The sequence below is a fragment of the Rhopalosiphum padi genome, chromosome 1 (genome assembly GCF_020882245.1).
Source record: "Rhopalosiphum padi isolate XX-2018 chromosome 1, ASM2088224v1, whole genome shotgun sequence".
NCBI classification, from domain to species: domain Eukaryota; kingdom Metazoa; phylum Arthropoda; class Insecta; order Hemiptera; family Aphididae; genus Rhopalosiphum; species Rhopalosiphum padi.
This window is the reverse complement of record NC_083597.1, coordinates 13,436,724-13,464,694: the sequence shown is the minus strand read 5'-3', so window position 1 is coordinate 13,464,694 and position 27,971 is coordinate 13,436,724. Positions and strand designations below refer to the sequence as shown.

At 32.5% G+C, this 27,971-nt stretch overlaps 1 protein-coding gene across 3 annotated transcripts; it reads left to right on the top strand.

Annotated features, from left to right (window-relative positions):
* The first annotated feature begins 316 nt into the window (after positions 1-316).
* LOC132924090 (putative tyramine receptor 2) lies at positions 317-27,190 on the top strand. Of its 3 annotated transcripts, none has more exons than XM_060988222.1 (4): positions 317-966; positions 14,778-14,923; positions 18,997-19,794; positions 25,656-27,190. In XM_060988222.1, exons 2-4 carry the CDS (start codon positions 14,796-14,798, stop codon positions 26,251-26,253), a joined length of 1,524 nt encoding a protein of 507 aa, XP_060844205.1. In that variant the 5' UTR covers positions 317-966; positions 14,778-14,795; the 3' UTR covers positions 26,254-27,190. The 3 variants fall into 3 exon arrangements, with proteins under 3 accessions (XP_060844205.1, XP_060844370.1, XP_060844289.1); XM_060988387.1 differs by lacking the exon at positions 317-966 and adding an exon at positions 2,814-3,055; XM_060988306.1 differs by lacking the exon at positions 317-966 and adding an exon at positions 9,457-9,998.
* Positions 27,191-27,971: the final 781 nt, after the last annotated feature.

Here is a 27,971-nt window from a genome sequence, read left to right as displayed (position 1 = left end):
TGCGTCGCCAAATGATGTAACGAGCGGACGGGCGTTGGGTGTACCGAGTGCCGAAGAACTGAGAGTAAGCGCGTTGGACGGGGCGATGAGTCATCCAGCCCGTTTGGTGGGCTCGGAATCCCCCTCGGAAAAATGAGCGAAAAAACCCGCACACGGCGGACCGTACGGGAAGACGCGAGCACTGCAACCGAACGATCACCGCGGTCCGCCCCGCCCCGCACGCGCACCGCCGGATGCTGCCGTCTCCGCCGCGCTGCACCGCCGCCGTCTCGTGGTGGGGCGCGCGCGCAGTGCACCGGCACAATCGTGTACACAATATTACACGTTTGACCGCCACGGGCGGCGGTAGAGCAGCAGCTGACCCGGCCGTTACAGCGGCGGCGTTCACAGTCGCTATACAACGATATTTTACGAATTACGGAGACTCCGTCAGTAATGCCAGTGCGTTGGACCGAGCCGGCGCCGCTCGCATTTTAGCGCAAGTAGCACACGGCGTTATACCGCGGACCGGGTTTTTCGTTTTCGTATTATCACAATAATTTGATTTTCGTTTTTCCTCCCGCACCGGAGGGACGACTGATAAAAATACAACGCGCGAGGCGTCATCGCGGCGGTGGTTTTATAACTCATTTCCCTCCTCCCCGAAGCACTCCATCTCGCTGTATTTTTTCGACGCGTTTCGTTTGCTCCTTCCCGAAGGAACAGTCCACGTGCGAATCATAGACACAGCTGAGCGTGTGTCCCGGAACGTATTGTTTTTTTTTCATATTTTATAAAGTATATTTTTTTATATTATTTCCGTTCCCGAAGAAAATGCTCTCGTCCGGCGGTGGCCGTTACGGCGACCGTCCCCGTCGTTGACGCAGCCGACCGCGGCTGTACGTCCGCGATGAGCTATCGTCGAGCCAAAGCGACACACGACGACCGGATCGGAGCCAAGGCAACGGAACTTCACGCTGGTGACTGGTGAGCAGACAAGACATATTAATATATTACATTACCTATTAGTCCTATTATCATCAATAACAACAATACCGCACGTGCATTGTGCATCAGACACTGTCATGTCGCATAACGCCAGTTCGACCCGTTGATATATTATATTATTATGCATTTTCGTTCGTTATGACTTATGATATTGCACTCGTTTAATGATATACCTAAATAATTTTATTCTCCAACCGTCATAATAATATCAAATATCGCATCCAGTGAAAGTATTATTGGGTCACGACGTATTCTCCCGCCGATGTGTATGTTTGTGTGTGTGTATGTGTTTGCGATTTCATAATGTTTGAAAAATAATATTTTGTAAATTCTACTGTGTAGGATAAGCCATCTCATTAAATACTGCAGTTTCGAAAAGACCACGTGCATGTCCAGCAGCTGTGTAGGTAATAGGTATATATGATTGTATTGTGACATAACATATATAGGTACACGTGCTAATATTGTCCATAAGCCGAAGTCGTTTTACTATGTAACGCGTTATCATAATCGATAATATTATTTATCATTTTATCATTTAAAATACGGCAGGAAAAAAAACAAATTCAATATACGGTTTGCGTGTATCAGGTATAATAGAATATAGGCATTAATCCAATGCTGCGACCAATTATTGTACGGTGATGTAACCGCGGGTTCGACACCCGAAGTCGTTGCCCGGAAAAAAAGTGTTCGATTTTTAAACGCAAAAACACTTGGGCAAGCCAATTTCCCGCCAGACGCATTGGCGGCGTGACTATTATTACAGTGATTATAGAATACATAGACATAGGTTTATTATTATGCTGACCTACGCAATTATCTCCGCGAACGCTTAACAACTGCCCATTACGCCTACCCGCGTCCATCCAATTCGTAATTTATTATATCGACCAACGGTTTTTGAATTTCTTTTACGGATTACAAATGAAACCGCTAACCGGACGATGATGGACTCGGGTTTTCCGACGGCGACTCGATCGTTTACAACAATTTAATCGGTCACTGTTGAATGAGTTCTCGCGATGATCGTTTATTCGAACAATAATTTTGAATGGCGTTGTGATGCACGTTCTATACTTCGTACCTGTTTAATATTATATATACGAAGAACAATGAACGGACGTCGACAAAAATATTATTAAGAAATCGTGGAAATCGTGTATACCGGAAAAACCCGCTTAACTGAAATGTAAATTTTTTTCCTAAGTGATTTATAATGCATCTCATTTACGGCATGTTCTACATAATATTAAAATGACGACTAATTCAAACTACATATATCGGCTGCAGTACCATGTCAATATGCTAAAATTAAAACTTAAAATATTATCTCTGGTACTTTCGTGGTGCTTATACAATTGTATAATTTTATGATTTATATTATTATGTGATTATGTACCTAAATGTAATATAATAATACATAACATAGGTATCCACGAAAGAGTCTTTTGGGATTTTCATTATTTTGGATAAAGCTGAATCATTTATACTGCGTCCAAGAGTACCATAATATTATTAATGATTTAATATACAATTTTATCTGACGAGACGAGTACTTTTACATTATAATAACAATTAATAATATTATATTGATACCGATCGTAATAAAATTTTATCGACAAACTCACGGCTCGTCGATGACGTAGAGGAGTGCGAAAAGCGTCGAATACGATTAAAACGGCGGCAATGATCGCGATGGCGTTTTCATTTATTGGTGTAATATAATTGGTGTTGATTTGTTCTTTTTTTCATTTTGACGTCATGCGATTTTATTGCTTCACACGACTCGATGGTGTGAAAGGAAAAATTTGCAGTCATTCGCGTAATGGTAACAATTAGCGTACTCGCGGCTACCTACCGACAGTTTTAAAAATGTAACTATATGTGCGAACGTTGTAGGATTTTTATTAATTTTTTTCATTCATCATGGGCATCCGCCACGATTTGGTATCTCGTAACCGCCGACGATAGTATAATATTATATAGTGGCCACCAGTCTCCTTGGCACCGAAACCGAATCAACGTTCTTGACAATTTAACCGCCAGTGTGCAAACTCCTCTATAGGTATGTAGTATAATACACGCGCGTGTATGTGTTTAATAATAATAATCGCGTAATCGCGTGTTAATGTATGACGGCAGTGGCGGCGGCAGTTCACATTCGAATGTATATGCGTATTTCTCTTAATATTATTATTGTATTTTACTGGAAGGTGAACATTGTGTATATTATTATTATTATTATTATTATTATTATTTTAAACCTGTCTATCGTTGCCAGTCGCAGTTTTGTATTGTTTATGTTAACCGAGCACGTTTTTTATTCCTCTCTTTCCGCGCAAAACGGGAACAATGACCAACAGCCAAGTACCGCCGCCGACACAATAATAGAATACAATGAGTACAGCCACCGTACGTTAGCATCGGATTATAATCGTTTTTGCAGCAACGATCGGCGACTAAAAATCACCTCGCCGACGGGAAATTATTATTGTTATTTAACCATCATAGATTTTCTTCCACACGTCAAATTTTACTCTCCGAGATAGAAGTTTCGACTGACTAAATCCCTGAAAACTCGGAGGTAACAAACATTTTTTTAAACACTTTATCGTGCGCTAACCCAATAATGGGCTATGTGCATACTATATACGTATTTGATGCACGAGTGAAAATGCCATATATTTTAATTAGATTTTTATAGTTCTTTGATGGCTGTATCCTCTGGTAGTCTGGTTCGCACAACAGTGAGTGCTATATAAAGTGAAATCCGGTCAGTTAGGTACGCCAGGAATGACAAATTAAATAAATTTACACATAAATACATCATTTCAATAATCGATTTTGCGAAACGGTCAATTTCTATGTTATGGGAGTGTGGGACTGAAATATTGTGTAAGCTATGTGCGTACCTATATACCATGTTAGGTCTGATACTCTGTTGTATGAATATAATTTAGCCGGTATATAAATAAACGTATGCACTATGCGGTTTTGTTATCGATTATTATTGTCCCAAAGTAATTATAATTCGTGGTTTTTGCACGGTTTTTTTTCTAAAGAAACATACAGTATTGTTAAAAAAACACCTTGTTATATAAACGTTCCGTATTAACCTCGTACACAATTACTGAGAAAAAAAATCTGGTGCATTATAATATACCTACACGGATGGCGTATATGCGAAAAATTGGCAATGTTCCTAAAATCCGATGTTATGCATGTAGGTAGTAGGTACTATGTCTATAATCAATTATAATCTCTGGTATATATTACATATTATTATAGGTTAATTGCATTGATATATATTTGGCGGTAAAGATGATGGTTGGAATCGTATACGATATATTCATTGATAAGTCTTGGATTTACGACCATGGGTTATTTTATTATATATACAAATTTTTTCGCCTGATTTGAGTTTCCAATTTACATGGGCACCCAACCGGTTTTATCATAAGATTTGCTATCGGTTATCGCATCGTTAGCCAGGAGAAAGAGCGAGATGTCTACTATTATCGATCGACACATGTATCGTGAAAGTTCTGAGCTCTATGATCAGTATGATTAGTATGATTGATCAACTACAGACGTCTTCTGTTTTTCTGTTTTTTAATAACGTATGTTTATGTAATTTATATTTTAGCTGAATACGGAATTATAAAAATATTGTCAACGTGAAATTTTTAAATAAGTCAAGGTTGTGGTTAACGTAAAAAAAATAAAAAATAAATAATTTCGAGTAAACAATGAAATATTTAAATAGTACCGAAATAACACAAAAAAAAAAAAATCGTAAACGATCTACAAAAACAATAAAGATTGTTTTTTATTTCTCCGTCATTTATCTCAAAAGTTCCTGGATTACAAACTGTCCTTGATCTACTCTTAACGCTCGACTGGATGTCTAATATTCATCTCAAGGATAAGTAATATGTCCGCCTGTCCGCGTGAAATCTATTCGATCCATCAAACCCTATGTAACGAGCGTTTGAGAGTACAGATGCACAAAAGGGATTAAGATCGGGAGAAGGAATATAAGAGGAAATCTTCCGATTGCGTTTCTCGGTGCATACCATTATCGAAACGTATTATATCGCTTTACGCAAACGTAATTGGGGTTGTTCAATTCCATAGAAAATTTATGTTAATCCTCAAAATGGTCTGCCGAATACTATTATAGGCACATAAAAATAAGTGACTGTAATATAAAGCTAATGTAGTGAACGATTTGTATGCTAACTGCTGCGATAGTCGTTTAGTATACAGGTATTAGGTATAACCAGATGTATAATAGCCTATATGGTTATACTTAATACATGATGTAGGCTATAACTGGTACAAATACTTATTATGCAAGGGAAGACATCGTTTACCGCAGCGCAAATATGAACATTAAAGTTTTTTTTTTTTTTTTAAATATCATTCGTATCGCTAAATCCATGTGTGGGATTCAATAGTGGGATGCAAATGGGCACCTTTGCTGCAAGTCATCCTTGAACTTCACTTGTATTAACACACACGCACAGACAGCATTACTACTATTATAATATATTTTAATATACATATTATAATACATATATATATATATATCAATTAATTATTTATATACATACCTACTATCGACACTCGCGTATTATACGCGTGCACACAGCACGCAATCAAGGTGATCTATGCACGGCAATGATGATTAGCAATCGCTGTTAGTATCATCAGTTTGTGTATTTTGTTTTGATTGAAATTGTAAACATTTTTTAAAATTGTATTATTTTATATTTAATTATTAATAAACATACATTAATTAAGAATACACGCATACTATCGATGCTGTTAATTACAAACGTGTGTAAATCACGCCAAATGTTCGTGCCCCGTTTTAATAATGATCTTTGGACGAGTTAGAAAGGCTAGTCTGCTACCTGTAGCTGCCGACAATTTTATTTGTTCCTAGTACCGGAAACGATGATGTAGGGTATTCACATGCGTTCCGCTACATATTGACTTAAGTTAACGAACGATTTCGATTTAACTGTTATAAATACTTACTAATATGATAAATTCATTTATAACTGTGTAAATACAGAAATTCTTTACAAAAAAGCAAAACTTTTAAAAAATCAATAATTTATAATAGGTTTTAATTGTGATGTAATATATTTATATTGTTTATTATTATATTGTATACATTGAACGTAACAGAGATATTATTATTAACTTTGGTGTATTGTACCTAAACTTAGATGAATTTGCATATTTTGTTATAAAAAAAAAATGTTTAATCTTTACTCTCACCTAAGAGTTAAGATTGTAGTCATAATCACGCGATTTTTAAGTTGCAATCTAATGTTTATCTAATGACATATTATGTTACAAGAGAAAACATTTTTTACGTATGAGCTCATATAATAAAAATGTACTAGCTATTGTTTTTTTAATTATTTTCGGAGTAAACAGCTTTGTAATAGTAGTTAAAAATACTTGTCAAGATATTTTTTAGTTCGTGACGATATATTGAAATAATAGTTGTTAAAGTGTTTACGATTTTATTGAATATAGCATAATATATTGATATATATTTTTGAACAATGTTGTTCCAGATTTTACAAGTACTTACTAACAAAATTCCATATAAGAATGACATACGACGAAATTGGTCAAAGCTATATGTACTAGAGTCTATAGAAGCAATAGAAAGTAAACAGTCGTTAGATATAGAATAAAAATACGTACAAGGAATACTGACAGTTTGATAAAGAAAATAAAACTAAATAGAATATAGAGTACTTGACCCGATCATCGAAAACTCAAAAATTGTCTAACTATATTTACATAAGGATTAAGAAATTCTAAAAATGAATAATAGTGTAGGTATAAGAGAACAAAATGCTAAATCCACAATTGTGTCGAAATACTCGAAATTTGCTATATATTCTGGATAATATAGTAGGTATTGTCAGATATGCAATATAAATTCAATATTTATTACGATAATTATTACAAACGTATTTCTTTTAAAATGTCATAAAATTTTATATTTTTATCATATAATATTTCAAATAAAATGTATTTTTATAATTAAGCAAAATGTTACTTATATATAGGTATTACTATTGTGATAAGTGAGCAATATTTGTCTTAAATGGATAATATTATAAAAAATTTAATTAATTTAATATTTTGTGTACAACAGTCGTGAAGTAATAATTTAAATTTGGATGAAAAATCTTGACACTTCTAACATTTATTTTTATTATTATTATTAATCTTTAACTCTAACCAGCTTTTCATATCATATGCCAAATGATCATTATTTTAATATGTCAGTTTATATGACCATGACTATAGAGTACAGAAAGAATTTTACGAGATTCATGGTGAAAAAAATTACATTTTTTAACCATCCTTGATTTTAATTTATGTTTCGTTTATCAAGGGCTTTTAATGAAAATAATGATAATAATAATGAAATACAGTATATAACCGTACTTTGATTTAAATACAAATCTCGTTTGAAAATGTCACGGTATCTATTGGTGATTTCCATTATTTCGTGACCCGATAAAATATGCTGATGCGTTCGCATGGAAATTTTACGTTTGATAATAATTACGTTGCTTTTTAACAGTTAATTAATAATTTGCTATAGTTTGGGATCTAGGGTGGATTGAAATCATATTTTTTTAACATTCATCAAACGTATAATTATCGTCCATCGGTGCTATATATAGTAGTGGCTAGTGGGTATAAATGATTTTCAACGGTCGTCAGTTGCTCCAAAAACCTTCAGAGTGCAATGCCCCCGCGAAGAAAAATCACAATCAAACTATTCTTTATTACTATTAAAATTGAAGTAGAATTTTTTTTTATCTGTTTTTAAATAATTGATGTCTGATAAAAACCAGTATGAGCCACGCATGTATATATACGATATTTATATTTGTTGTGTATGTTCTGTATATTAATAATAGCTAAAATTTCCCCGGATTTCTTAGTTAAAAAAAACATTATGGACCGAAGTTTGCGTCTTTTGCCAATAGCGAACATACTTACCTATAAGCCTGAAAGCTTACATAATGTATAGTAAAATGCAATCACATAGAGGGTTTTTTTTTATACAACGTGACTACCGTTTTACAGATCTTCAAATTAATGAGAAAATTACAATTAAACGTTAATATTATGTAATATGTAGATTGTATATACTATATTTTATCGCAATGTATACATAATTTTGATATCCGAGCCCGCAAACCAGTTGTCTGCAGGTTAACAATGATAATACCTACGAATGATTGTACCTACGCATATAATAATATTAACAATGAACCGTCATTCATCATTACGTGTGGTGTATTAAACGTCTTAATTTGCAAACAAATATTGCAGAATCTTATAGTTCGTTGTACATGTCGTGTCTTCGGATAAAATGTTCATATTAACCGAGTACCGACATCGAGTTGTTAATATTATTGTTATTAATTGTAATTATAATTATTATTATATCTGTCCGTATATCATAATGATATATCGATATACATTATTATACATAATATAAATACAATAATATATAATAATTATGATTGTAAATTATTATTGATGTGGTGGTGCGGTAATCCTTTACATACGTCAAAGTTGAACAAGGAAATTATACATATCAGTATAAACGGGTTATAGATAAAGCGTATAAAAAGTATATTATGCGAGTAATATAATTTTTGAAAACTTTACAAACATTTTTTTTTTTATTCAACTCATAATAAATTATTATATAAAGTGTACACATAATGATGTCGAACATACCGCAATTAAACTTTTTTCTTTTTTCATCGTGTGTACTCTTATGCGTATAGCATTTGTCGATATTATTAGCTCAAAGGTTAATATAATTGCACCTTTTTTCTTAGACTTTATACGACGATGACCGCTGGCAAACAACGATACACTATAATAATAATACCTATGTATGGGTATGACATACAAATATAATAATTATCGATACGCATGTGCTGTGCATGTTTGTATAATACTCTTTATTAAAAGTTTTAAATTAGTTAAAAACGTTCGTGTGGTCTTACCTCTGCCGAAGAGCCAAAAAAATTATATGACATAATATTATATAAAACAAAAAGAGTCGGAGAAAGAAATAAAACCACTCGTTTTCACACACACGGGCGTATGCGACGCGCGCACGCACGTAAAACAATTAAACTCGAAAATGATATAATTTAATAACATTATTAGGCACCTCTATATATTATGCGTGTATTAAGTATCCGTGTTTGCACAAGCCAAGTTTATGATATAAATTGTTATCTTTACACCATACACACGTTGTGTTAGTTGTCCGATAAGGTTTTGGATGGAGAAAGATGATCGGCCGGGTGGAGGGAAAAAATTTAGAAAGAAAATACGTCGTTTGTCATTTCTCATGTCACAATATTATATCGCGTCGTCGTATGTGTTTTAGGGATCGTCATCGCCGCCGAAACTTGTTCACGCCTGTTGCTTGTGATCGTTGATATAGTAATAAAATAATGATAATATTTTAGTGTCGGTGGTGGGTGCAACGAGTAGCTGTCGCACGCGTACTCGAGAAGTATTATTTTATTTTTGATTGGAGTGAATCGTATCGGAGAATAACGCCGTCGCGAATACGATCGAAAACGATTTAGGTAGAATTCTGCCGTCATGGCGAGCATTCGTACCGGTTTTTTACGTTACCCGACCGTTCGATTGTTTTGGACAAAGAGACATCATAAAGTGCGTAAGGTTTCGTGAAAAATAATTTTTGTGTAAAAGTCCGCTTTTTAATTCAATATCACAATACTAGTGTGGTGTGTGCGCGCTTTTTTTTATTATTACGATATTTCGTTAGACCTCCTCAAACAACGGACATAATACAATATAATATATATATATATATAGCCTATACCATAGGTATACTTGTCTGTATACCATTGGATTAACCTAGTCACAGTATTGTTGTATTTTCGTTACACAACTTTCCCGTAAGTTAAAAACTTCAATTTATTATTTTATAGTCTTATACATTTATTTATGATGGCTTTTGTCACACTTATTTTGTTTATAAAGCTGTCTTGTGTGTAACTGTAATAGTTATATATTTTATGTAACGCGACTGCTGTTAACGCTATACAAGATTCCAACATTATTTGTCACGTTATTTACGTTATTATGTCATATAACATTATATTAATAGTTTGTTTTTGATTGGATGTATTTTTATTTACTTTTGAAGATGACTGTTCATAAAAAATATTATAAATGTATACTAAGTAATATAAGTATGATAAGTACTAAGTATAATAATAAATACTATAAACATAGTGAATAAATGTTTTAAACAAAATTCAATGTATTAATTTATTAACAGTTATAGCCGGTATAGGTATAAGAAAATTACCAATTAGCCTTTGAAATAAAATACTATTTGTCTTACAAATTATTTAGAATTGTGTTTTAATTTCAAAATACTTTTATCTATTGCTCATAACATTTGATTTAATACCTATATTCAAAATGTTAAAACATCGTTAGGTAGTAATATTTTAATAAACGGTTTTTTTTTTGATTAATTAATTTATTTTCGTCTACTAATCAAACACGAATAATAAATATATGCTGAATATTATAAGGATGGTCTTGTTTTATGCCGAATCGAAGTTTGAATCGTATTTTTATCTCGGCAGTTTTCATTAAATTTTATCACGTTTTTATATTATGATAGATTAACAAAATCGGTATCACAGTTCTATGTTATTATAAACGGATGTTTTTACATTTATTTTGGGTAAAGGTACAAATAATGTATAGATAACTTTCAAATGAATATCAAATCAAGAGTTTAACATTTGTTTTTATTTACACGACGAATGCTATCAATTTGAGTCAAGACCCCAGTTCTAATTTAATGTTATAACTTGTAACCATTTATTTTCTACACAATAAGGCTATCACGTCTTACGTTGAGATGCATATTATACATATATATATATTTATTTCTAAATAGGTACAATAGAAAGTAGAATACTACGGAATCGCATAATAAAATTAACCATATGCGTATAACACGTGTGAAATGTAATTGAATAGGTATAGTATTTAATTCGCATGCAAATGTATTAATCATTTCTTCAGGAAACTGCGCGTGACCATACGAATAGCGTTCGTTATAAGACCATTATTCCGTTTCTTGGACGGTTTTTTTTGTATTATTATTATTTACTTAATCTACAAAGAATATTGATATTTCGACATTCAGAGTCGTCGCACGTGTCCTATTGCCTTAAACACGCCAATGTCGTCTACCCATCGTGCCACGACCATTTCCCGATCTCAATTAGAGTGACTATAGTTAGTTTACATACACGCACACGCATATAGAAATACAGAATATTATACTAAATATTACTCGTAAATCGATGATATGGCCCTACGTCTGAATAATACACGCATGTAGGTTTTTACACAGGTATAATACATTAATTTGCGTTATTATACCAAATGTGTGCCAAACCATTAAAGCCACGTTTATATTATGTAACGTCTTTCCTCTGTAACACTAAACCGGTTCACAACGCGCGCATTCTCTCGGTTCGTAAAGTAAAAATTTGTGATAAACAGAAAAGCCGGTTAAAATTAAGGTACAATATATATTCCCTACACTTTTTTTTTTTTATAATTTTTTTTTTGTTTAGTTTTACATTACTAATAAATAATTATTGTTTGACGACTAACGCACATCTACACGACGAACAATATAATTATATTGTATTTATGTGTTTATGAGGGTACTCGGATTACAAGATAATAACCTGCCCGGCTTTCATTGATACACAGTATCCGCGTAGTGATGGATGACACGTTAAATAGCGTTCTCAAGACGTACAATAATATATAACTTTAATATGAGTATTATATTATTATGACGTTAAGTTACCAACTTTCTGTTAATTTGTGATATAGTATCCAAACCTAACCCGCCAACCGTATAAGGCGTTCGGTTTGCATACACGCGACGCCTTGCAATAAACTATATATTATAATTTATAATCATACGATATGCACGTGATGTTTATACGGCTGGGTAGCAAAATAATAACTTTACTAATAATATTATTATTACTGTTTAAATAGCGAATTAACCAAATACCAGATAATTTATTACTCTGTTTATTTATTTAATTTGTTTTTAAGTATAAGTATTTCAATGTTTTAGATAATATTTTAGCGATCGGGAGTCGCATTAAGTAATAAAAGTTATAACTCGTAGTTATACACAGTATAGAGTAATATTAAAGTCATACAGAACACTTTTTGTTCTAATATATGCAAAAAGTTACAGTTTATTTAACATCAAAATAAACCAAGTACGCGTCTTCGACTTGATTCGTGTATTTAATCAAGTCTTGAATGCAGGAATTGACATTTATTATTAATTTTCGACATTTGTACCACTTCCTGAAAATCCTGTTATATGGCTTCGTAGTTCTTAAGCATCTATTGTTTTAAAAAAATATATATTTTTACATACTGACCTACGGTCGCTGCAACCATTGATTTTTCATTTCTAACGAATGCTTCTAAAAATAAACTAAATTTCTGCACAACGTCAAACCAAACTCATCGTTAAAAATATGTTTTACCACTATATTTTTCTATTTTTTTTTTTTAGATACTCTGCTCTTGCGTATATTATTAATAGTATTATTAGGCGTGACTAAGAAATGTTTGTAAATAGAAGTTTTCAACATTATCTTAGGTTAGTATGACGTTCATTTTTTAATTAAATTGCATAAATTACGATATTGTTTGTACAAATAGATTGAGTATGATAGTGTGAATTGAAAATACATTGCTTTATTAATTAAATGTGATCAAAAGTGGACAAATTTAGATCAATTTAATAAAATTGATTGTTACAATATCATGGCAGTTGTTATAAGAATTCATTTTATTTTTATAAATTTGGACTTTTTTAATATATGATAGTTACATTTTATTGAACGAAAATTGTTTTTTACATTCATAAAATATTAACATGTATAAAAGTGCGATATTAAATGTTGTTCGTGAAGACAAATTTTTTTCGAAAACCGACGTGATGATGAGTGACAGTTAAAATTAAAATAACCATAAAATATTCATGTAGAATAGAAGTGTTGGATACATATGAATGTAAATTTATGTTAACACAGTCATCGATTTTAATATGTTTGACATAATAAGTAAACACACCGAACATTACACTTTTCCGGTTAACAATTATTATATTCCACTCTTATTTGGCGTGGTAGAATATTGTTATTTATTATAGGAAGTCCTTAATAGATTAGATTTCATTGACTATGTTGTATAATGCGTTTATTGAATAATTTAAAGAATGTATATTTCACAAAAAAAATTAGAAGTTGGTGCATTATAATATATTTACATAATCTATACCTATGTCCTATATAAATTAAAAGCAAATAAATCAATTTAAACCAATTCGGTTTTATTGGTTTAATATATTGCACCTATTAGTTTTCAATAAATAACATAATATTATTTTTCGTTTATACAGTTTAATATTAAATTGTAGTGGCTATAACTGTTGTACTCAATAATTTCAACTTCTATAATATTATGTACATAGGGCATGTATTATTTAACTAATATTATGAAGCGCGAGTGAGATATATAGAAACTATAATTCAATATTAATAATGCATTATTAATACGGTCGATGGGTCAAGGTTCAAGTATTAAAAAATTATAATACAATCATGTATCTGATAAGCAATTGTTCTTGTTATTTTTCGAAATTACTTTAAATTTAATTGTGAATAGGTTCGTTGTCTACATCAGTTTTGGAAAATAAACGAAATAAAATCTAATAGAAAAGTCAACATTGATCTTTTACAGTAGAGACTACGCATACAAAATCAAACTTACTTAATCACATACCTGTACAAGATATAAACCAAATATAATTTTTTCGTAAAGAATCACTAGGTAAAAATAATACAGAGATGTTATTCAAAACGGAAGGTATTATTAAACGTATTAATAAATTATAATTCGAGATTCACGAATGTATATTTAATGGGTTATTTTAAATACATAATAGATGATTATTGATTATATTAAATACGTATAGCATTCAATGGTTCTAACTTCACATCGGGGAAATGATTGGCAGTTGTTGAACCTAGTCATATAGTTTTTGAATTTTTAGTGTGAAATATTGGACGTAAATTCGTTTAATTTCTAATCAGAAATTGCAAATCCATTAGCCAACATAATGCATACTTTCATAAGCTAAATATGTCTGATAACAAGAGCATATATACACAATTTTATACCTATCATATTATACTTAATGATTTCTATGTTTTTTTTTAACATTTTCATAATATTATATGCACACATGTGTCATATGTATACAGTTTCGGTGTATATTGATTGGTTTCGACCAATCGTCACCGATCCTGTAAACTATTTATAATATGCATCTTATTATATTAATATACTATTATACTTGTCTTGTGCTATTATAATATCAAATATGTATGATAATTATTGTTGTTTATTGGTGTTGTGTGATGTAAACTAATATTGTGTATTACGATAATAATATTATATTATATAATTATATTATATTATTGTAATAATTGTAATTGGTAACCGTTGAGACGCCATTTTAGGACCCCCTTCCCACACAAATGTATCCCCGCAACATGTGCCAAAACGTTCATTAGATCATTCTTGTTATTATTTTACAGAAGGATCTCAGCAGCCGAATGGCCCTAATGCTAGTCGGCTTGTTGAAAGTCTTTTCGGCACTCGTTTTGATCGTGTCCACATCGAGCAATTCGTTGCTACTGCTAGTGTTCTACCGCCGACCTGGTCTGCGCACTCTATCAAACAGGTGAGACTTTTAATATTTATTATAATATAAAATCATTCTAAAAACTGGTTTAAGTATAGTGTACTATAGTAGGTACGTCTTTATCGATAAATTGTAAACCGTTTATTCTGTTTACTTTATAATATTTTTGGAATAGTATCCCACGAATAAATCAAAATATAATATTTTTATTTTCGATTAGATTACCTACGTAATATGTATTTTATATCAACCTAACGTTTAAGAACAATATTTTCTTTAAGACAAAAATATACTGTGTTCCCCAATAGATATAATGATATTAAAATTCAAATTTATTGTTATATTATCAGAAAAATTCTCATTGTCTTAAACATATTTTCTAGGAAATTAATTCAAATATTCTCTGATAAAAAAAAATGCTTATGTCTGCATCTAATGAATACTTTATACCTCTTCGATTTTAATGAGGTTAGAGTACCTTCTTATAAGCATATATATATATTTGATATTTAAATATGATATGAGGATTGGAATTATTTCACGATGAATATGTATATTGTTTATTTTTGTTTTCCTGTATGAATTGATCGTAGGTACTCAAGGTACTCATCGATTTTAGAACTGCATTAATTCTTAATTAATTTTAAAATTAAATTAACGAGTATTCGTTAAATTTGTAATTGATATATTTTATTATATATTATAAAACTTTACTTTTTTGTGCGGTAGTTTCACTAAATTAGTCTTTATAATTTATAAATTATGTAATATAAACGCATGCATATAATTGTATATAAATACTGTATAATAAATAAAATCATCAAAACTGTAATCGTGCCAAAGACCCAGTTAATACCTAGTTGGTCTATTAAAATGTTGAAAAAAACCGAGTATTGTGCCAAAATAATTTTTGTTCGAGTATATAATATAATATGTGTGATATACGTACCAGATACCTACTGCTCTAGACACAGTATACTAATCGATAAATAAATATTTAGGTTATTGAAAAATGTACTTCTCACTGTATGCTATGTTTTCATGTTGAGCATATACGCACTTAAATTTGCTTCGTTATTACTTGTTTGTAAAATAGGGTAAGTATATAGTTTAGAGCGAAATCACATGATACAAAATATGTTTATTCCGGTGCATGTTTACCTACTTGAATCCCTAAGCTTTTTGTTATGATACAAATAATAGATTTTCAATGTTAACGTTCCAAGGTAACGTAAGTTATTTGGTTATCGAATTTCTAGAGAGGTTTACAGCTCCACAAGGGCGATAAATAACTTGATATATATTATATATATTGTATTAGGTATATATTCATTTTGCACTATAAAAAATATAAAAAAATATTGCGCAGAACAAATATGTCGCGGACAGGGTCAAAACCGAACAACCGCGCGAGGACGTAGTAACAAGTGGCAACGAACGTTTGATGAGTACCTACTTACCTTATTCCTTCTGTTCGATAATTAAAATTTATTATATTAGGCATTGTGATACTATATAATATATCGACATGTCGTATATATAAAGCGTTTTTATCTATCGACTAGTTTTTTTTTATTTTTGTTATGAACACGTTTTACTATGGGAAATACCGTATTAGGTGCCTATTTAATACCTATACTATTATGATATACATGATAAATAAATACGTTGAGCAATTTTAATTTTAATTCTGCATATATTAAAGAGTATGAAAAATAATTCGCATATACCCATTTATATTATAACATATTTTATAAGTCTGGAAAAGCATTAATCGTTTCATTTATCATATGTTTTACTTTCAATCAAAATTAATTTCTATAATATAATATATATGTTGTATGACATACCTTTGTACATATCTACTTATATTATAATAGTTGTGTAGTCACTAGTCATACATGGTTTTTGCATGGTGTATAGTTTACATTGTTACCAATCGATAAGATTTCACCTTATATTAGTGTCGTGCAGTTTGATAGCCAATAAATAGTTTCTACTACGGTAACCACGGTTTACATTTATTCTGGTAAAATATCAAGGGTTTAAATGTATTAAAAAAAAAATAATCAGTATTCTGTAGGTAGAATCATATTATACGCTTTATTTACACAAAATACACAATTCGTTTGCTGTTTTATTTTCTTTAGGGATCTGTATTTTTTCATCAGATATCAAATTTCTTTAAGTACTAAGAAGTATTGTCAAAATCGTGAAAACGTCACGTGTAATACTTATTTTATGGAATCATTTCAGACGATTTTACATTATTACATAAGTTGGATCTAATCCATTTGGCTCTATATAATGATTCCAATGCGATTTTTTTTTTATTACAGTTCACGATATTTTTAGATAAAATACTCATCAGTGTTTTATCGTGTTCGGCTGAATCTGCTCTGATTCTTATTTTGCATTATAGTTTACACAATAGTGGTAAATAAAATAATTTATGTGATCGTTTAGGCGTATTGGTATAGTGTGGTAAATTATAGATGCGTACTGCAGTGGGTAACGACTCTGATCGGTTATCTAAAAACAAATTTGATTTAGTCGTATAGCTAAGACACGAGAACTTAATTAAGTCTCAAAGTGACATTCATAGCCGACGTTAATTTTAACGTATTATGTTTATTTACAAAATATATAGCTGTTCGTTTTCCGCAATGTTTTGTTTGTTACGATTTAAAGACTCGTATTAACAAAATTATTCATTACGATTCTATAATTTGTTAGATTTTCTCTTGAAAATGGCGTTAGACAGCATTTATTATGGTATAACTGTGTAAGACTGTGTATTTATACTTTCGTTTTTGAGTATCTACAAACGGTGTGATATAATTTGTACCATAATACGTTATTGTACGTCTTCCGTAATAATTTATTATGCAGCTCAAAAAACGTGTGCTCCGATTTCACGTTTTCTTTTCTTTTCTGTAATTCTGTAATTCTGCCGCGGTGTTTAATTAATTGATATTCGTTACTCGTAAGACATCCAATTGTTTGAAGTTCCACGCGCACGAACGGAAAGTCGTTTGTTTAACCTGGTTGAAATACTTCGTATTGCGCAGTTTTGAACGGTGTGTGTACATTCGGTACCTACATTATACAATATAATATTCAGGTATTCCAATAAAATTATTCATTTTTACGATGAAATACGTATACACAGAATAAAAAGTAATACACTAGCTAATACATACCTATCTATATAAGTAGCGATGTATTAATGTATTATAATATGTGTATATGCGGATATTTCTAACCTTTCCCTATATGACATTATTTTATATTAATATTGTCGTGTCGCTGTTTATTTTTGAGTATATTACCTATGTATATTATATTGATACGACTGAAGAAAATGCCAATTGCAATAATACCTACTCGTTGTTTTAGCAATATGTAATGGATGCAATTCATGGATAGGTGTAATAATAAGCTTAATAACTGGTAGCTTACTCTTGTCTAAATGGTGCAAACGTAATATTACTATTTTAACACTTTACAGCCCAATTATATAGGGCTATTTATACTCACCGGATGTCTAATACGAGTGCGGTGCATATAGATGGAATTATTGAGGAGGTGGCATTAGCCGTCTTCAATACAGATATAAATACATATATATGTGGGTATATTTTGTGGTCTCTCAAACTGAAGATTATATACAGTTGAACGGCTTAGTTGTAGTTAAATACTATAAAGCTTTTATAGATAATTTCCAGTATATATATATATATATTTATCATTCCCCGAGACTAAATTAGAACTTAATTCTATAGAGTAAATAATAATGTTTATATAGTTTATATCGGTTATCGTTATAGTTCAAAATCGTATTAAAACCCATTCAAAAGTTAAATCGTCAGTCGTGCACCGGTGAAATTCTCGCAAAGAGAGTTGGGTATATATAACCTCTAGGTCAAGGCAATGGTTCAATTTTTTCTCTGATGCGTGGAAATATAACACGAATTTCAGTAATTTATTTCTTTTTTCACACATTCGATAATATAGTCTACCGTATTAATAATATTTTATGTACATTGTACGTGCATGTGGTATATGTGCACATTAATCATTGTATTAACGTGGGTGTGTATTTTTTGCAGATTCGTGATGAATTTGTTGGTGACGAATTTGGCGAGCAGTTGGATACTGGTGCCGTTGACGTTATGGGAAAGCGGTCCGTTCAGTAGTTGGACGTCGCCATTACCGCCGGCCGTGTGGCACGGGCTTACCGGTGCCGTATACGCGCAGTCCGTATTATCCGTGATGACGGTGGCCGTGGATCAGTACTATGCGGTCACCGACCCGCTCAGGTATCACGTGACGGTGAACGCGGCCAGCTGCGCGGTGGCCGTGGCGGTTACGTGGTGCCTGTCCGCCGTGGCCGGCGCCCTGTCGGCCCTACGCGAGCTGTCCGTCGCGCCCGAAGTGTACCGGTACGCGTTCCCCGTGGCATACGCCGTACTCCTCTACGTCGTGCCGTTCGTTACCGTGTGCGTAGTGTACGTGAAAATATGCACCGCCGCGCACCGGAACAGCGAACGGGCTCGACGCAACGGGTCCGTCCCGGACCACTTGCAGCAGCAGCAACAACCGCTTCAGCAGCAGCAACAGCAGCAGCAGCAGCAGCAGCAGCAACAGCAACCACAACCGTTTCAACAACAACAACAGCAACAGCTGCAGTACAATAATAACAACAATAACAATAACAACAACAACAACAACATCAATAACAACGAGTATAACATAGTTCCTACCATTCAAGAAGAGGACGACGAGACGTTGGAGTCCGCTTCGTTGCAGGCGGTCGTGTCCTACGAACCGGAGGCATCGTCCAAACCGCCTCAGTCCACCCGAGCTAGTCTGAAGAGCACGTCCAGTTCCATTGTAAACCATTTGAGGTGAGCACGAAAGATTTAATAAAAACGTTTAGGTACGTCGTTATAGTAATAATACATTAAGCACCCATTCTATAATGACTAATTACCATACGAATTGTATATACATTTTGCGCTTGGGACCAGGCGCGTAGTCCACTATTTTAAAGTAAAATCATATTTTATTCACTGCAGTCCACCTTGTCGTCATTCCGCGTAGCAATTTTTTTTTTTTTTTGAAATTTTAACAGGGTGACTTTATAGCTTTTATCGCGATTTATCCACCTCACGTTACTGCCGAGAGCAATGAACTGCGCTGTGTAAAGACTATGACGGAATGTATTTATCACGTGCGCCGGTAAAAATCTTGTTAAAAGTCTTGAGTGTGAGTTTTGAAACGATCGTGATCGCATTTTAAATTGACTTAGTTTCATAAAAGATTAAATTGTTTTCCGCCACGTGTATTTATGTAAATTTGAAAATAATATAATATATAATAATCTATAAAAACGGGGGAACGTATATAAAGTTGGAAATTATAAACTTTGAAAATCTGGAAAAATATTCTATCGGATACATATTTAGTCGGAAGTGTATTTTCCTCGAACTTTTGTATTTCTAGGAGCCATACATCGTTGAAAACGTATTTTTTCCGAAAACGCATTTTACATTTTACACAACGATTTCAAATAAATATGGTCCAAATAAAATATTATTCTAACGATACTATATTTTCACACAAAATGTTTTCTAACGAAATATTTTTCCATAAGTAAATATGATTCCGTTGCACAATTTCCGATAGAATATTTTTTCAAGTTTATACTATTTTTGAAAAGTGCTATCGAATGAAATCAAATCGACAACTACGAGTATTTGGATAGTATAATAACTTAACGGATTAAATTCGCACGTGAGTACCTATACAAGTTATAGGTATATTATTTATATATTCGTATAACATTATCATAATATACTAATTTCGTGCAGTCGTAATAAATTTCTTCATGCTCACTATTGTATTATAGTAGGTACATCATACAAATAAATTGCTATACATTTAAAAGATATTCAATAATAAAGGAATTGGGAATGTAGAGAATTTAATCGTGTCAAATAAAGCAAATAATAAGGCGACATGTCGAACCGAACACCTCACGCATTCGCGTCCCATAGCACCGTATTCTCAAACATAAATTATTATTGTATTCTATAGTACCTTTACGGCTATATAATACTAAACGCAGACGCAGACCATATAATACAATCCAAATAATAATATGATGTGCAGTTATATCTACACAAATCGCACAATACATTTAACTATGTTGTTGTCACACGTCTTGTGATGTTATTGCAATAATAATTATATCACTATTATGAGGGATAATATACACGCAATTCAATTTTATAATAATAATTATAATTATACAATCGACCGCGATCTACTTTATTAAATTACATTTTCATCGGTGTCGCCGGCGGCGGTCCGTGTCTACTGTGTGAAGAATATAACATGTATAATTATGTATATATACGGAGTGATTCATTTAATGTAAGACAATAATTATTTCCAAAACTTTAAATATTTTTGATTTCTAAATTATAAGTATTTAAGGTTTTGATAAATGGAGTAGAGTGGTACAGGGGTAAATGTTGGTCCACTGGCTACTCCGCTCATCAATACCTCAAATACTTATATACCTACTAATAAGCTATTTGTTCAAAATTTGATTTTTATACATAAAAAGACTCCGGATAAAAAATTATAATGAAATTATATATGTATCGCATTGTTCCAAAGAGTAAAAAATTTAAAAAATATTGTTTTGTAATGACTTAAAATTACGCAAAAAAAAAATATTTTTAAAAACATAAATGTCTTCTAAAACAATCTAATGTCTTACATGTTACATTAAATAGATCACCCCGTATATTATACACATACACAAATGAACGTGTGCCAACGTGTAGGTGTGATATAATGCATTAAATCCAGCCGCAGAAATGAACGCGTGTTCGCGTGTATATAATAATTCTTCCGGGTGTACAATTAATTATTTTTTGAGTGAATATCTCGGGCTACTGTTGAATACGTGTAACAATAATTAATTATATTATAATATTAGACACACGATGATCGAGGACATTTTGTCGAGTGAAATATTATTTTACGCGTTTTACGAGTACTACCGTGACTAATACATAATATTATTAAAACGAATGCTCTGTAAAATGCTCGATGCATGACACCTATATTATAATATTATACAAGTTCGAGTGCAATACGAATGATAATTATACATGCGACGTCGTAAATTTATTGTAGCAATCACGACGACGACGACGAATTAAAATATTATCAACATCATGTTGTATTATATAGGTACTACGGTACCATTGCACCGTGGATCATCGAACGTTATTCTACAATACATACATTGATAATAGTGATGTACAGTAGGTAACTAATAGTTTTAAAAAATATTTAAAAACCATTTAAAGTATACCAGTTTTCGCCGTAGATTCGAAATTCTCATAAAAATCAAATTTTTTTCATCCATTTCCTTGAGTTCCCGCAAAGAGAATAGATATTTATAATACTGTCATCCCGTAATAAACGGGTGCGGATAATTTATTATCTCGTACAGAGAGCGATAGTCGGACGCAGTATACAATATTATTATATGGACGAAGTTATTTATTTAATCGCATCGTACGGTATAACATTGTATGTACTCGTATATAATAAGTAACAACAGAACAACGACGGCTAGAAAACGTATTATTCGCTATAATATGTACACCAGTGATCGTCATGTTGCTGGGAAAGTCGTCATTAAGCATTACAACATTAGTGGCTGTCTTTATTTTAAACAATCTACGCATCTGTAGTCGTACAGTTCGTGCGTATGTGATAGCATGTATTATATTAACTGCAGGTATTCGAAAAATAATTAATAAATAAAACAAAATACGATAATTAATATTATTTGCTACTGGTAGAAAACCCGTCAGACGATTATTACGATCGGAAATCTCGACGAAAGTATCTGTCGACGATATTCGAACATATTATTATACGCTTAATACAAGACATAAATTAGACTCTACAGTAGTTGTCGACCCATAATAATATTATAGTTTAAATGATAATATGATCACCTATTATAAAACGTGAGTGCCGTCGACATCGTGCTCTTCGGACATTTATTATATAATATTATATATTTATAAAAGAGCGTTAATTGAGTATTTATAATCTATACGATGACGAGATATCACATTAGTAAATTTGATCAAAGTAAAAAATGACTGTGAATGGCTTGAACGAATATTGCGCTATTGTCCTTTTACATTAATGACACAAGTTTACAGTATAAAGGATTATACGACAATTGTTTTACAATTTAAACTGTACGCTTTATTTGTTTCATCTGCGAATGTGTTTTAATTTAGTATTTTTGAAGAAAAATAAAACTTATGTAGTACCTGTATTTTTTTAAAAATCATTTTTCATTTGAAAGTTTTAATGATAATACACATTTATCATATGGCATAGATTTAAATATTATAATAATAATAATAAATATGGTACAATAATCTGAAGAGTGAATCATTAAATTATTTATATAATAAAATTATAATACCAACATGTGGGCTTGATGAAGGAGTCACTCGAATTCGAAGCACTTTGATAGTAACGCTTCGCAATCTCATTTATTCTCTAGTTTTTTTACTGCACACATGCGTGGACACGTACCTACGTTATACCAGCAGAACAAGATACAAATACTTAATCTGAATTTGAATATCTTAAAAAATATGAAAATCGATTATTCTTGCAACCCACGAAGAGGAAAAATTGGTATTTAATATAATTATTAATAAATAACTACATCTCAGAATTAGGTAATCACCGTTATCGCATTTGTAGCTCGATAGCTGAGCTGCGAACCGCGCGAGCCACCGTCGTAATTTATAATAGCTTTTTACGACAATGCATAATAATAAGCAAAATTCGCGTGTAATTAGCTTTTAGTTATTAATTGTTCGTAGAATAGCAATCACAATTTTATGATACTGTGCATTTTATATTTAACACTAAAATATGTATACTATTGGGAAGTTTGCAGTTTCGAAGTTAAAAATTTACTCCTTTACTTAGATAATGAATAAAAAATAGTTTAAAAAAACGGTTTTTAGAGGACTTAAGTAGTAAATTCCGAGATCGCAATTATAATTGTTTTAATGGGTAGGGTGACGCTCCGTTCAACGTTCTAGTTTATTTGTAACTGTTTCGCAAATACTCTCCACTCTTAAAAATTCGTAAAATTAGTTTTTTTTTTAAAGTCGTCAACAGGTGGCCGTGGGTGCTAAAAGAAAAAGAAAATTGACTATTTTAATGCTTTTATGTGCACATATTGTTTTGGCAACACTTCTTATCATGGATGTGATACTGTACATGGAGAACGAAGGACATTGGTATTTGTAGTTTCAAATCGCAAAATCTCACCATGGTATACGTTTTCACTACTAACTGCGCGTCGTAAAAATTAATTACAATACATATTATACAATTTTGATCATAGATTTTATTTCTCTCGTGCAATCTACCATAATAAAAAATTTTAAACCATTTTTTTTTATTCATTAATAATAATTTGTGAAAGTTTATTTCGATTGCAAATCCTATAAACCGTATTTATTCAATATATTATATTGTAAAATTTAAAGTATACGTTTAGTTGACACTTCTCTTTCATTTCGAATTCGATGACTTATCGATTAGGAGGGATAGGTATAATATACCTACATATTAACGTAATATATATTATTTAGGTATATAATTATAACTGTATATGATTGGTCAACAGTGGACTTGTATACACACAACTGTTGTAGTTTACGTCGATCAATCATCTTATCATCGTATATAAATATATTATAATGATATATTATAGTGCTCATCGAAATTGTCAGTTGAACTTTCTTACCGGAGATTTGAGCAAATCGCATTTTAGACTATAATCTCTGTTCCACGACGTCTGAGTCAATGTTCAGATCGTTAGCGTGTTTTAAAATCGACAAACTGCATTTTAAGTGGGCACATGAGTCATTAGAAAAATACTTTGAATACTTTGTCGTCTTGTTGACATTTTAACCGTGTCATATTATAATTAATAAATAATCGGTAAAACCGCGAGTGAGCGGAAGACCAAAACATATTTTAAACAACTGCATTGTATCAACAGTCAATACTTTAAAATTATTGCGTATTTCATAATGTGAACTATGAAGTTTCATAATATTATTATCGACCGTCAATATACTCTAATAGGAACGGACAAAGTGACTTTATACCCGCGTAACGCGTTACGAATATTATACGTCGCGTTTGTAAGATGGTGACTATACTGACGCGTATCGTTTCATTTATATATTTCGCGTCCATCTATTTTAAACTGTACGCTTACACTGAAAAATAAAAGACTCGTGTCCTAAATACATTTGTCAAGGCTGATGCGTTGGACGAGTAAAGTGAATATCGTATAAATATCATCATAAATCATATTTATTTTAAAAGACTTGTGTATTTATCGTGCGCTCATTATTTGAACAAAAGATGCAATAACGAGACATGGTTTTTGCAAAAAATGTTATTATACGTTTGAACGCACATATGGGCGCTGTACACCCAAAAATATTTATCATACCGTCTGGAAACTCTATTATAATATATTTATCAAACCAAGTACATAATATATAGATTTAAATTAATTGCCTAGACAATTTTTTATAAGTCTGAAATTAGTGCCTAAACAGATAACACATTAATTGTACGCCTTTATTAATCTGGAAACTTTTTGTGTGTTTATGTACAGATACAGGATATCGAACGCGAGCATGTTCCGTTACCGGGAGGAGACGCGGGCGGCCAAGATCTCCGCGCTAGTCATTGTCACGGCGGCCGCGTGCTGGACGCCGTACGCGGTGCTCAAGCTGTCCGAGTGGCCGCCGCTGTGCGGTGGCGGAATCCCGTCGCCGGGCCCGCTGGCCGCGCTCCTGTCGCTGTCCGCGCACGCCGTCATCACGCCCATACTGTTCGCGCACCGCAACCGGCGCGTGCACCGCGAACTCTGCCGCATATTCTGCCGGCGGAAGCGGTGCAGCAGCTTCTACGACAACGTGCGGAACGCGACCGTCGCGTCGTCCGTGGCCTCGGGGCCCGTCAAGTCGGCGGCCACCGTCGGCGGCGGCGCAAAAGCCGCGGGCCCGCAACACGTTTTTGGCCGGTGGTTCGGCAGCGGAACCGGCGGCATCGGGTTCGGCAAGTCGGCCGCTCAACCGTCCGTCGCGCCGTCGTCCGTAGTCGTGCCCACCGTCGCCCACCTGCCCACCGACACAGAGATGACGCGCAGCTCGTTCTCCAGCAACGGTAGCGCCACCACGCAGACGTCGTCCGTGATCACGGTGGACTGACCGCGACGGTTCGCCGCCTACACTTCGAGGCGGCGCTGACCCGCCTGCTCCGGAACTTCTTTTCTAGTCACCCCCATCCTCCCCCCCCAAAAAAAACCCACCCTTCCGCGGTGCTCGTCTATGCCGTATTTTGTATATATATATATATTTGTACACGAGCCCGTCACCCACCTCCGCCGCCGTCGTCGTCCCACGAGTATGAACATGTTTTCGTCCTGACATCCACCATATCAACCCCATCAACCCAACCAGCGGTCCATCAACAACCGCGGTTGCCGGACGAGTTGTTTGTACGTGCAGCTATAGTTGTCACGCGCGTCGTATATTACAATAATATACGCACGTGGTTTTATTATAAACGGTTCTCAAAACTTGTTTTCCTATTATTGTGTACTTAAAACGAAATCGGTTTTTATTTACGTATTTTATTATATTATATATATATATATATATATACTTATGTGTATTTCGTTTCTAAAAAAAAAAAATGAAAAATACCCGCACGCGTATATATTATTATTTTTTTATGTTATTAATTTGTAATTATATTATATATATATTACTGAACGTATGTAGTATTCGGCTAATCATTTGTGGATTGCTTTTATATTTATTATTTTACTGATCTATCAACATTTTCCCACCAGATAATTCCAACATTCGACTGCTTTTCACGCGGGATGCATGTATTTTTATTGTTAACTTAAAATACGACGTTCTCGAATAATATTTTAACTTGTATTTTGTATTCAATTTTTCTAATGTTAAATGTTTCTTTCTACCGAAAATCTATACGACTCATAATAATTGTTTAAAAAAAAATTTATACTGTATATTATATTATAAAGTCTGCAATAATGATTTGCTTTTGAAACTTATGTTTAGTCCATAATGCATCGCTAATATATTTAATTTCCTATTTTTTTGATTACATAAAGTGTTTTGTTTTTTTTCTCCTTGCAGGAAATCGTGAATTGATTTCCAACATACACACGCATATATAATTATTATCGTACAACATACGTAATAATAATATCATATACCTACGGACATACAATGTATATAGTTTGTATGCTCTTATTTGTAGTACAGCATATTACTATTCGCCTTACAAAAATGGTTGCTTCTATATTTTAGGTATACAGTAATCGTACACTCGCAGCTCCTATAGTAATACGTCCTATATACAATGAATTATGTAGGTCGTCAGTAATAACGTCTTCGCGATAGTAATGATGGTAAGTATGATAATATATATTTACTGTATTATTTACTAGTTGTTTTAACCGGGGATTAGTACAACCGAAATTTTTTCTAAAACGTGTAACTAATTTCAAGCAGAAAAATGAATACGTGGTTATGATTTTAATATTATTAATAACACGTAATCAACCACTCCTCCCCACAAAGAAAAACAAAACAAACTATAGTTCAATTTATTATTAAAACATCCATTGAATTGTCAAAATCGGTTGAGTATTTCATTATTTTTACACATAAAAAATTCAACCTTACATTTTACCTTTTATATAATACAATAGCTATTTCTCATCAGTTATATATTTATATGAAATAGCTTTCTAAGACTAAACGGTAAAATATAATACAATGGGTACCTACTAATAATAAAATGTCTAATCGTAATAACAATTTTTTTATCTGTAATCAATGACAACCCTATTATGTATAAACAAAAAAATATTATATTTTCGTGAGCG

Bases quoted from the DNA above. Each gene is read 5' to 3' on its own strand.
- LOC132924090 (XM_060988222.1), top strand. From the start codon at position 14,796: ATGGCCCTAATGCTAGTCGGCTTGTTGAAAGTCTTTTCGGCACTCGTT. The intron at 14,924-18,996 runs GTGAGACTTTTA...TATTTTTTGCAG, and splicing joins CTGCGCACTCTATCAAACAG to ATTCGTGATGAATTTGTTGG. The intron at 19,795-25,655 runs GTGAGCACGAAA...GTTTATGTACAG, and splicing joins TCCATTGTAAACCATTTGAG to ATACAGGATATCGAACGCGA.